This window comes from Aptenodytes forsteri, unplaced genomic scaffold, assembly GCF_000699145.1.
Source record: "Aptenodytes forsteri isolate BGI_AS27 unplaced genomic scaffold, ASM69914v1 Scaffold241, whole genome shotgun sequence".
NCBI classification, from domain to species: domain Eukaryota; kingdom Metazoa; phylum Chordata; class Aves; order Sphenisciformes; family Spheniscidae; genus Aptenodytes; species Aptenodytes forsteri.
Window position 1 is genome coordinate 7,047,313 of NW_008795252.1, and position 12,653 is coordinate 7,059,965.

Here is a 12,653-nt window from a genome sequence, read left to right on the forward strand (position 1 = left end):
GGGTATTTTTTTAAAGGAATTGCATTTCATTATACAGTCTTCTTAGGTGAATTTTCATGTTTAAGAAGCCCGAATACAAGAGAGTGCTATATTAGTGTATTATTCTCACAACAAACAAGCCACTGTTCTGTTGCTACCTGCTTGGCCATTGTTCCCAACTGTGTATGCTTTGCAGTGGTATTTGGATGGTTTCCTGCTCTCTGCCAGCACAAAAAAGGCATTTCTGTTACAATGGCCCCTAACCACACAATGACGGCATTAAGGATTTATTTGGAGGTTTCATTATTTCCTCCTCTTTTGTTCCTTCCAGGATGTCTTCCAAGCGACCAGCCTCTCCGTATGGGGAAGCAGATGGAGAGGTAGCCATGGTGACAAGCAGACAGAAAGTGGGAGAAGAGGAGAGTGACGGGCTCCCAGCCTTTCACCTTCCCTTGCATGTGAGTTTTCCCAACAAGCCTCACTCTGAGGAATTTCAGCCAGTTTCTCTGCTGACGCAAGAGAACTGTGGCCATAGGACTCCCACTTCTCAGCACAACACAATGGTAGGTTTGCTAATGGTCTATTGTGCTTACATCCATTCTTTGAATTCTGCCTCTACAGTAGTTTGGCATCCAGATCTGTACTTTATGGAGTATACAATGCACAGTTACACGTACAGAACATGCTACAATAATGTGAAAGCTTTGACCTAGCTGGACTGCCTTCACCCTCCACTACAAATGCTAAATCACTTGCAGTGCAAACTCCACTTTTCCTCACCTTTGCCTGCTGGCATTTAGGGTGCTAAAAATTTTTAGCTACAGTGATGTGAATTTGAAGTGTATGTGTTCAGCAAACAGTAAATGGTTTTGGAACACTGTAAGTGAGAGTCATGTTTGGCATGGTGTCTGAAATATCACCCCAATGCCAAGTTTATGCAATAGTAAGGCATGAAAGTCTGTATAAAGGGTAAAAAAAGCAACTTTGGATTTTGCTGGTTTTAAAAATTCACGTGTGATGTGTATTTCACATGCCACAGATACCTACAAGAAAGTTTGCTGTGCTTACGGAATTAAGTCAGCCTACCACTTTTTCATTTGTGAATTCCCACCTTTTTGTGCACTTTACAAATGACACAGTGCACTGAACTCATTATGTTTAGCAGCCCACTGAAAGTCCAGAACTGGCTTTATCTAAAAGCAAACAAACAAAAAGCAATGCTGTGTTCCTCACTAGTATTGTAGTGTCACTATTGTAACGTGACACGTTTGGGCCCTTCGTGCAGAGTACCGTGATACATTTTTATAAAGGTTGAAAGGTGCAGGGAAAGGCATTGAAACCCCAGGACTTAGGCACCTCAGCAAAGCTGTCTGTTGTGAACACACTTACACAGCTCTTGCCTGTTTACAAATTGACTGTAACTTTTCTGTTAGACCCCCACTTTGACAAGGGCAGTGACAATTTCACTTTAAGTGAAGATAATGAATGGACCTGCATATTTGAAGGCTTTTAAAAAGCCATTGCAAAATAGGTGATAGTGTATTCTCATAAAAGCCTGTAACAGCTCCATAGTGGTATTTAAGCCCTTACAGCTCATTACGCATATGTAACAAGCCCTAAGTAAAAAGCCTTAGAGATTATTATTTCTCATAGGACCAAGTCACCAGATATTCACTGAAGCTGCTCTCCTAGACAAAATAACTCACTGATCCAAATCCGTTTTTCTTCCTTTTTGGTCTAATGCTTAAGTTCAAACAGTGGTTTGGAATATTTAATTTTACTTTGCTATTGCAACTTTAAATGAAGAAAGAACGTCTTTGGAAAAATTACTCATGGGCAGATATGTCATTATCTTTTTCTAGCTTGTTTACTTCTCATCCTCTATCATATGTTTTATGGAGATGTAATTCATTAATATACAGTTCCAGCCAATGGGCTGTTAGGTTATGTAACTGGTGTACGAGCTTTGCTGTGTTTTGGCTTATTTTAAGAGAGTGTATTGAAGATAAGGGGTTATTCCTGACAACATTTAAGTCAATAGATAAACTTATGATGACACCAGTAGTGTAGAATCAGACCCTAGTGAAATAAAAACTCATTGTCTTCTAAGGAGCCCAGCAGGAGTATTTTAACTACACCTTATTGAAACACTTAACTGCTCTTTAAGTGATTTTAACTAACTTCTTTATTCATTTATAGTTTTTAAGACCAAGAAGTTTAGCTGATCATCTAGTGTGACTTCCTGCTATGAAGGCTATATTTAATGTGATGTCAAAACAGTGTGTTCTGTCTCTTTATAATACAAGATACTGAATTATTGCATGTTTCAGACAGTTTTGCTGTAGTAGTGAGATGCTGTAGGCTTATCTGAAGCATGTTTGGGAGGTTGTAGGGACTGGTTTTGTCTTCATACATATTTAAGAAAATTGCCAGTTTGTATGAATGTGTCATTTTCGTAATATGAGGAGTGTCTTGTAAAAATCATCATCCTGGTAGGTCAGAAAGGATGTGGCCTATGTGTCTCCAGAAAGAAGGAAGTGATCAGTGTAACTGAGTAAAATACACATAATCACTCCCTCTGCTGTTGTGGTATGTAATTATAAGAAGGAAGCAACTGAACCTAGTGCTTGGGATAACTTTTAGATTACTTCAGTTTGGGTGATTAGCAGTTATGAAAGTCATTCTCAAAGAGTACTCACTTTGGTAGCATTACAGAGGTAATTTTTTGTACTGTTTGAATTGACATTCTGTGCTATTTTATAGTCTGTGGGAAGCAAATCCAGGTGTGCGCACATGTGCATACACCACCACACAGTGCGGTCCAATACAGTTTTATTGATAAAGCTCCAGCAGTGTGCTTCACACTTCTTAATAGCTTGTCAGCTGTACTACTACACCTACTAACTGAGTCTGCAAGTGACTATGGAGTTCTCATTTTGCAGCCACATGCTGTCCTTAGCAGGGTACACCTTTACAGATCTCTCCAATGTCCAATAAGACAGGATCAGACATACAGCCGGTCTGAAATCATGTAGTGTGTCACTCTGCTGCACCCCTCTAAACCATACTGTTTTGTGCATGATTGTTGGCTAAGGCTCTTCTCTGAAGGGATTCTTACATGGACATGGTATAGATCCAGAGAGATCTTTCTGTGTTAGCTTACATGTACAACACCCATTTGGCTTAGGGAACAACCTCAGCAGAAGAGAACCACAGCCAAGGGATCTGGAAAAGGTATGGAATTACACAGCTTTGTCTCATCGGTAGGCTGCGTAGCTGAATTCTTCTTCTCACCACAGCTGTCCCTGTCTCCTCATACTCTGCCTCTCAGCACTGGGTCATGAAGGGACAGTTAGGAAAACAATTTCAACCTTGAGAATCAATTTCTTGGCCTCACTTTTCTAGCTGCTAATTGATCCTCTGTTTCATAGGTTACTTCCAGCTGTGCTTCCTTTCACAAGTCCTGCCAGCTGGGACATCCTAGGATCCTTAAGGTAAAGGGCTGATTGCAACAGAGTGATAACTCAACAGTTTACCCAATTTAGACTTTTGAAAATTTACCCTGTTGCACTTTACCAAGTTGTAACAACTGCCAACTTAGAGACACAGCTTGGAATGCTGGGTAAATTTTTATACAAGGAGGGCAAAATCCCTAGAAAGAAATCTTCAAACCTAACCAAAATTGGCAAAAAGCTGCAAAACCCATCTTCCCATCGAAATGACCAGGGTATTTCTGAGGATGCTGGAACTGCAGCTGGAGAAAGTTTCGTGCAATGGGCACAAACTGAAGCGCAGGAGACTCCATCTGAACATCAGGAAACGCTTTTTACTGTGAGGGTGACTGAGCACAGCAACAGGTTGCCCAGGGAGGTTGTGAGTCTCCATCCTTGGAGATATTCAAAAGCCGTCTGGACACGATCCTGGACAACTGGCTCTAGGTGGCCCTGCTTGAGCAGGGGATTGGACCAGATGACCTCCAGAGGTCCCTTCCAACCTCAACCGTTCTGTGGTTCTGTGAAAGTCAGGGGTAACTCTATCCCAAACTGTCTTCCTCTTGATAGAAGAAACTAGATACTTATTGTAAATAGGAAAGCTCTTCCACTGATAAGAAAAGAAACAATAATTTATCAGACTTAAACCAAAAGCTCAGAAGAAAATACAAGACAAATCATTTGACCTAGAATATATCTGAGGGTCCCCTTAGAATGTTTGTAGCAGGCCATAAGCTTAGCGGGGAAACACTTGAGGATTACAGTATCAGTCAATACCTCTTTTGAAGAAACCTGTTAAGGCTACAGTATTTGGATAGCACAGATAGTTGTTAGCTCATCTACGTTACGAGGGTTTGTTTTATTTATTTCTATTTGTCTGCCTTACCTTGTTGCTTTTGCCACCTCTCAAGACTACTGTTCTCACCGGCAGTGTCTGTGTGCTAATTTCTGAAAATAAGAGATGTCAAGGCTAAAAGCACTGATTGAAGTATACCACGGGCATGGTATACTGTGGTCAAATTTGACCATTCTTCCTAACTGTAGAATATCAATCAAATGCTGGATGAGATTAAAAAAAAATTAAGTTCTGACCAAAAGATCAGACTGGTAAGGTGTAATTTTGCCACTGTCCAGTTGTTCCAAACTGCGTGACTGCACTGCTAGCCCACATTTGTCCTGCACTTTCAGTGAGATTTAGAATTCATTATCAGCAATGCTTTAAATTGATAGGTAATATTACAGTGCACTGTTAAATAGCTTCATTGCTTCACGCTAAAAAATGTTGCATTTCTGTGGTGAATGAAGTTATTCCTCTGTAACTTGGGAATAATATACAGAAATTTTGGTCATATTAAGAATAACAGTACTACTGGTCAAAGAGCTTACCGACACATTGCTTCATGCTTTTCCTCCACTTGTCCAAAATAAAAGGTTGTTTAATGCTGCGTTTGAATGCTCTTACCACATACATCCTGGCCTGCACTTCACCAGTCGGTCTGGGGTCATCAGCACGTGAATAGTATTGGATCAGAACAACATGTGGCTAGAGAACTTAGCTACTATTCAGAAGTTGCAAAGAGAATGGAAATCTGAATGCATATAGCTTTTTAAAAAGTCAAATAGGACTCTAATTATACTGAGCTAAAGAATGCCTATTAAAAAAAAAAAACCACAGTGATTTTAGAGAAATTTTAATTTCCAGTGTACCTTTGTGCATCAAGCTTAGGATAAGTTATTGTGATGGTACAATGCACAGTGTTGTGAACACCAGTGCCGTTATTGTGCCAGCTCTAATAATGAGAATTTCATTGTTTGGGGAGAGCAGTCTCCTACACTCTAGACAAAAGTGTAATTACTTTTGAACGATGTGGAATGTGCTCAGTTTAATAGCACGGAGAATAGATTCACAAAGATTCAGATAAAGCTAGCTTGGAAGCCATATGTGCAATGTGGCAGTATGAAATTGTTAGCAGGCACCATAATTACAACACACACACACACACACACACACACACAATTTCACAGTTTAAACTATAAACTGTTGTTTTTGTAAGAGATAGACAGGCTTATCTGAACAAGACTAGTTCAATTAAAACAGCAGAAAAGGTGGTAAGTTTGCATTTGTCTTTTTTTGATGTTCTTTCCTTCCTCTCTTAATGGTAAATTGATATTTATAAGATGATGAAATTGCATTGTTACAAACATTGAATTATAAATGTTATCACAAAAGTAGCACATGAAAGCAGTTTCCACAGATATGATTTCAGGCTTGTATCAGAGTTTGATCTTTTCAATCTTTACACTTGCACCGTTTCAGAGAATGACTCTGCGGGCTATTAGGAAAGGGAACAAAAAAAGACGACTTAAACAGGACCCATCAAAAGCTGTAGAAGTTGCCTACTGCATCATTTAGTCCAGACCCTAGAAAACTCTATACAGTTATTGAGATCCAGTCACGATGGAGCCAGAAAAAGCTTTGATGCCTCTGGTATCTGCCTGACAAAATATCTTCCATTTAAGCTATTATAACCTGCCTGTCCGCCTTGTCATGATCTGTATTCTCCCGGCTCTCCAATCCTGTCCCATCTATGTATGTAAGTAATGCTTACGGTATTTAACAATTACTTGCAAACTACTTGTTGGGCAGGTTCTATACAGGGCAGGTAAACAAAAAAAAAAGTTTTCAGGTGAGGCAGGGATCAAAGCCATAGTGCAATTCAGGAGAAGTATGCTAGTTTATGAAAGTTCCCTTGGTTTGTTCTACCACTCTCTTTTGCTTACATGTGGCCATGGAGAACCAGAGTGGGTATATCATTCCAGCTGAAGTCAATGGGCAGAAAGACTGGCTGAAGTTTGAGGTGACCCGTTGGTGTTTTGATCAGACTCTGAAAGGTCCAAAGGTTGGTTAGGGGACAATAAATAAGTAATGAAGTAGGAAAACATTATTTTTTTCCCAAGCAGGAAGGTTAGAACTACATTTAAAACAATAAATTAACAAATCAAGACCAGACTTATCATCTATAAATTGCCTGAAATACAGGGTGCAGATGATGTAGTGTTTAAAGGCCACGAAGAGAAGTGGAAACAGCAGTTGTTTGTTTTTGCTGAAGATCATCTTACTGTGAAGCAGTCACGTTTTTAATGGATTCATTTGAATGCAGTTAAGCAGAAAATAATCAACAGAAAAGTAAACACCTTTGTTTTATAGAAGTGCTGGGAACTGTATGTATCCATTGTTTGCAAGTGATTATATGCCTAGGAATCAATTCATTGACTTCATACTGGAAAATACCTTCATTTAAGCTTCTTGCATAAATACTAGTAAAATCTAATTCAAGTGAATAGCTGAAAAATTCCACAGGAAAAAAGATAGGTAAAACCATAAAACCCACAGTCGGTAGGAATATTTGAACCAGATGGTCTCTCTTACGATGAAGAGAAAAGAACTATTAAGTGCACTATGAAAAAAAATACATAAGCCTTAAAAGGAAAAAACTTGGTTATCTTTCTCAGCAAAGTAATCTGCCCTAGGACATCCACAGTGGACACAGTTGTTTCATTCCAAATTAATATCTCAATCCAGGCTGCCTTCAGTAAGTAGCTCAGTTTGGGATTACACACATTTACTGAGATTTGCTAGGTAATTTCGCTGAGGATTGTATGTTTTTACTGCAAATAGTGCATTGGCGTCAGCTCTGCCAGGTCAGCCTAGTGGTATGTGCAGCTTTCATGGCTTGGAAGTGTAGCAGCGTGCCCGCAGCAGTACATTGCAGCCAGGATCCAGAAGACTGGGACAATGATGTCTTCCAGAGGGAGGTAGGAGATACAACAGATTTGGAACAAAATTTTGAAGCTACCAATTTGAGGAGTACTGATGAAGATGAAGACCTAGGGTATGAAGAAAGCCCCAGCAGGACTGCAAGATTAGTTTATAGCAACAATGTAAAGAGACTACATTTAAGTGTTCCTACTTCTTGATACGGCTTTTGCTTTCAGCAGTCAATCCCTAACTGTGACATAACCCAGGTAGGATGTGTGGTATCTCTCCATCCTATGGGAACTCAAACAGTAGCTGTGGAGTTCGTATAGTTTCTCCAGTCGAGGTCCATCACCTGTGGTACTCTGCCCAAATTTATTCTGAAACACTGCCTTTTCTTTGTTGATAGTGAATCTTTATGGTATTGTAGTGAGGCAGAAGTTCTGCTGCCAATGAAACATGGTTCTGGAAAGAGAAGGCAGCAGAAATCTAGTTCAGTTTTCATGCTTTCCCTTTCAACTGATGGGGTTATCTCCTTTGGCCAAGCTCCTGCACTGTTGAGAAGTTTGTGGCCTTGGGCTGGCAGTGTAACTACTATCAGAATAGAGAGCAGCATGCCAGACTTTCGTACTTATCTGACACATGCCTCAAGGCAAGGCACGTGGGAATCTAAGTTGATTATATTTTGCACCCTACGCAGTGCAGAATTTTACTTTTGCACACCACCTTGACTAATTTTTGCTTCAGTAGTTGCCCATTCATTTTAGAACTTCCAGAACATTTTCCCCGTGTGCTTTCTGTCTGCTGCATACGCTTTTCATATCCACCTTACTTCCTCCGAGCAGCTGGTGTGGCTTTCTCCCTTTCTTTTCACTGCAGGTGCGAAAGCCTTTTTCTCTATTTCCAGCTTTATAAGAACAATATTACTCTATCACTTTCTGTCTGCTTGCAGTTGTCCGCGGAAAACCTTTTTCTGCCTTGCCCATTTTCTTCCTTTGCTTGTAGTTATATTTAACTTAGTCATTTTTATTATTTAATCCATGCTAAAGCCTTTTAGTAAATAGCTCATATGAAGACATTGCACAGTAAGAGAAAGTATTGTGCTATTTGCTTGGACAGAATGTCAATAAACTAGAGGATGGTTGTTTTTTGATATGCAGCTCTACTTTCAGTAGAGATACACCAAAACTGAAATGCATTGTGAAGTATTGGTCATGGTTTCTTGAATTTCAGGGTTGCAAGGAATCTGTGATTAGCAGCTCTGGCTTCTAGAAGTGCCAGAACCTTCTGCTACACTCAATACTCACAGTCATGTTTTACAGTCTCTTCTCTCACTATCAAATGTTTGTGTCCGTAGCTAGGATGTTACCCATTGCAGTGACAATTTGAAGCATTTCTTTTCTGTCCTTTTAATGGCTGAGTGAAACGCTCCGTCATGTTTTTTGCCTTGTCTCTTTAAGTACGTTTTCTCAGGTTATACAAATTTAAGTTGGATTAGGCTGTGCCAAGGCCAGCTTTCTTTCTCTAATTTTCTTGCCACTGCTAGTGCTTTTGCAGATTCACCAAAAGTAATGATGGTTGGAGTGGTAATGAAAATGTGGCTTCAGGCAGTTGCTAGCATTTAAAGTGTCATGTCATACAGTCATGTTTTTTTTCTTTCATGAAACTAACTACTTCCTCTTGTCTTAAGTGTATCAGTGAAATATCACCACCTTCTCTACTGTAATAAAGGGGTTTATTAATTTTCTCTGGAGATTCATGGCTGGAGAAGGACCTGTGGTAAAACAGACTACAGATTTCAATGTGTTTGCTTAAGTATGGGCATCTAACAGAGGTGGGTTAACTCCTAAGGCATGTGCAGAAACCTCCCTAAGCGAGAAGATTGACATGTTGCAATGTTTCTGAACCAACCAATGTTCCAAAGTGTTTCAAGACAATTAAGCGGAGGAAACAAACTTTCTTAAGTAAAAGGAGTCCTTTATATCTGGGGTGGCAAGCTTGCCTGAAGAGTTTGGCCAGCCTCATTTCCAAATTCTCTTTAATACTGTTAAGTTCTTTGTTTCTTTTTCCAGTTTAGGTGCAGTTGCATGACCAGATAAGGCATTTCTGCTCTTTTCAAAGGAGAAGTAGACTCAATGAATCCTGTGAATTTAGCATCACTAGATAAACCAGCGGACGTAACTGAGTGGAGTTTGTGCTCAGTTTAACTAAGGATAATTTTTGCCAGAGCAGTGTAAACAAGACTGTGATTATGCATGGAAATAGTCTGCTTCAGCATCCTTTTTTTTTTATGCTTTTAAAACTGAATCCACCCCAAGGAAAAAAAGGGCTACAAAGATTAACTTTTTGTAGTTCATACAGGCAACAGGCAAATTATATAGATTGTCCGAAACACAGACCAATAAAATCTAACATCAGACTGTTATTATCTTTATTTATATGGTACCCAGAGCATGATTTATTTTTAGAGAGATGGAAAAAAGAAACATTCCTGCCCCAGAATGCTTAGCTTATGACCCTGTTCCTGCAAAATAATCTGGTTGATTGGAACCTAATGCTGATGGTAGCAAGAGGGAGGGAAGGGAGAGGTCACTGACTATAACTTCTTCTGCACATAGCTTTTTGTAGGATTGGAGTTTGATGACACAAAATAAGAAATATTATAGCAAAAGGTAAAATCATTCTGACATCTCAAGTCTGAATTACTGCGGTAGATTGTATGTGTATCTATACACCAAGTCGTGTCAGAAGTGGAAGCTTGCATTGCTTATTAATACTGCTAGCCAGAAATAATACAAAATATCTGTGCTTCAGACCCTCCTCTATGTTGATTTTCAAATTGAATTTAAAGTGTGTGTTTCATCTCTGAAACTGTAAGTGAAACTTCCCTCTTTCTCATTCTTTTCATTTTAAACTGCTGCAGTTGTAATCAGGAGAGTTGCTCAGGTTTGGATCCATCTGTGTTCAAAGGCAATAGCATTTGCTGAGGTTAACATCTAGCTGCCTAGGATCTGTGGGTCTCCGGAAAACAATCATATAGAAATGCAAAGCTTAGTGGATTTACGGCTCTGTAGGAGAGAGTTAGTTTCTTGTATAATTTTCAGTTATATCTATGGGGGTTTTTATGGTATATGACAGCAGTCTGAATAGTAAATTTATGTTGATTATGGGTCTGTTGGAACAGCAAGAGAACATTTTGGCTTTCTCTTATATAGGAAGGAAATTAGCATAAACGTGGTCACTAACACATAATGCATTGTCATGTCAATCACAGTGTCACTTTGGGGGTGGGGTTTCAAGGGCGAGGACTGGTCAGACTAAATGTTTACAAAGTGTATGTCCAGAGGTAAGCTAGTAACTTCAGGTCTAACTTTATGGTTAATGGAAGTAAATAGGAAATAGCAGAGTGTGATTCAGTTTGTCCTAACATAGCTTCTAAGTAGGTCAGAGAAATCACACCCTAGAATTGCCTATTTTTCTTCGTAGGTTACAACTGGAGCTTAGGGTGATAAGCTCAGCTGTTGATCCCTATAGTTTAGAAATCTGTAGTTAGATAACTTCAACCAAAAAAGCCTTGAGAGAGAGGTAATTGCCTGGCCAGAGAATTTGCTTTTTTGTAAATAAGTATTTGCTATATAGTGCTTAGCTCTGTTGGGAATATAAAGCATTCTGCATGTCAGAGCTCAAAACACTCAACTTACTTGAGTTTGTGTCCTGCGTCTGGCTGATGTTAGTGTGAGTCCATGGTATATTCTTTACTTTTATAAATATAAAATCTGCAAATACCCTTTTTTTTAATTATTCTTAAATTTTTATTGTCTTGACACAGACAGTAATGCACAGAGTGTGAGGGAGAACAGATTGATCATTCACGATAGTTAAATGTATAAGACGTTTAAATTCTTTTTAAACCAATTTGATAAATTCTATTGGAAAATGGTGTTCAGGATTTTATATATCTACAAGCAGAATTGAAAATAGAGTGATTCAATTCTGCAAAGAATACGTCTGTGGTAGATGATGTACTTTTCCTGTTTGCTTGTGGCCAGTGTAAACTTAGCTTTTGGGCAGAGACCATAGCTTCAGTTTTGAAGCTGTCAGCATGAATATTGGGTAATATATTGACACAGGGCCACAGTGAATTCCCTAGTTTTCCATGCAGATCAATTAATTTGACTGAAATCTTACTTTTATACTTAGGGCTTGTGTCTTTATTTTGCTCTGTAAAATACCACAAACAGTTGTTGGACTCCATACTTGTAATTTCATAAATATTAACAAAGATGGCAAGCTTTCAGTTTACTAGATGAATTTAGACTGTATTCCCAGCTTCCCAGTTGTTGATTTATCATTGGCGATTCACTTCTCTTGTCTGTGCCTTAATTTATACGCTAGTACAATGGAAATTATACTTGTCCTTCATCCATGATGGTCTATGGTCTATTAGTGCTTTCAAACTCACGGAGATTCTTGAATGCCATACAGTCAGATTGGGGTTCAGTTCACCAAAATTTAGGCACATAAAAGTTAGGTGTCTGGGCTGTCTTCACAGTTTATGGAAAAAGATAACCACCCTCCTAGAACAACCTTTCCAATCTTAAAATAAGCATCTAAGACAAGAAAGATGAATTACCCTCTGAAAGTGCTTGTCTATTGACTATAGAGGGAGACTTGATGACTAGTTTAGACTAGATGTCTAATTTGGGGCTAAAACTAGGTGAGAGTAGTCCCATTCACAGTACACGGTGGAGTTAAAGCAATAACACACGTTCCTATATAAATATTCTCTCATATTTTTGTAGAAGTAACCATGTTCAAGCTCATCTTTTTTTTTTTTTGGGGGGTGGTGGTGGTGGTGGTGTGGTGTGTGTGTGAATATTCTAGCAGACTTCTTTTTAACCAGCACTGATGGTATTTAGTGGGGTTTTAAGAGTTGAATATTTCCTAAAAGTAAACCTTTTGTTATATATCCAGATAGCAATGTTAAGTTCAAATAACAAATTTTACACTTACACATGTACAGTTTGAAATGTGTTGGTTAGCAACATGAATCGGAGAACAGAAGCAATCCAACACGCCTTTAAAAGGCTATTTTGAGGAGATTCTCTCGATATTGAAAAATGGCATTGATTCCAGTGGCTTTCCCCATTTTAAATTTAGGGAATCACTTCTTAATTACTATTAGAAACTTATGTGCTTAATAAAGCATTCATCATTCTTACTATCAGCTGCAACGAATGTCAGATTTTATTATTAATTTTAATTCATCAAAGAGAACACAGTGTGTGTAATCTGTTGTGTCTGAAAGATTTGATTTAGCCTTGCTTGGTCATTTTTATAGCAGTACTGACAAGTCCAAATGCCGTGCATAGGCTTAGTAGATAGACCTAGCAATATATTAGTTAAGAAACTGTAGTTTAGTTCCA

At 38.8% G+C, this 12,653-nt stretch overlaps 1 protein-coding gene across 1 annotated transcript in view; it reads left to right on the forward strand.

The window, feature by feature from the left end:
• Window positions 1-311: 311 nt before the first annotated feature.
• SOX5 (SRY-box 5) overlaps window positions 312-12,653 on the forward strand; it is a 261,446-nt gene continuing 249,104 nt past the window's right edge. Inside the window, exon 1 of the mRNA XM_019471987.1 lies at window positions 312-542. Coding sequence (XP_019327532.1) covers window positions 312-542 — 231 coding nt within the window. The remainder of the gene's footprint in view (window positions 543-12,653) is intronic.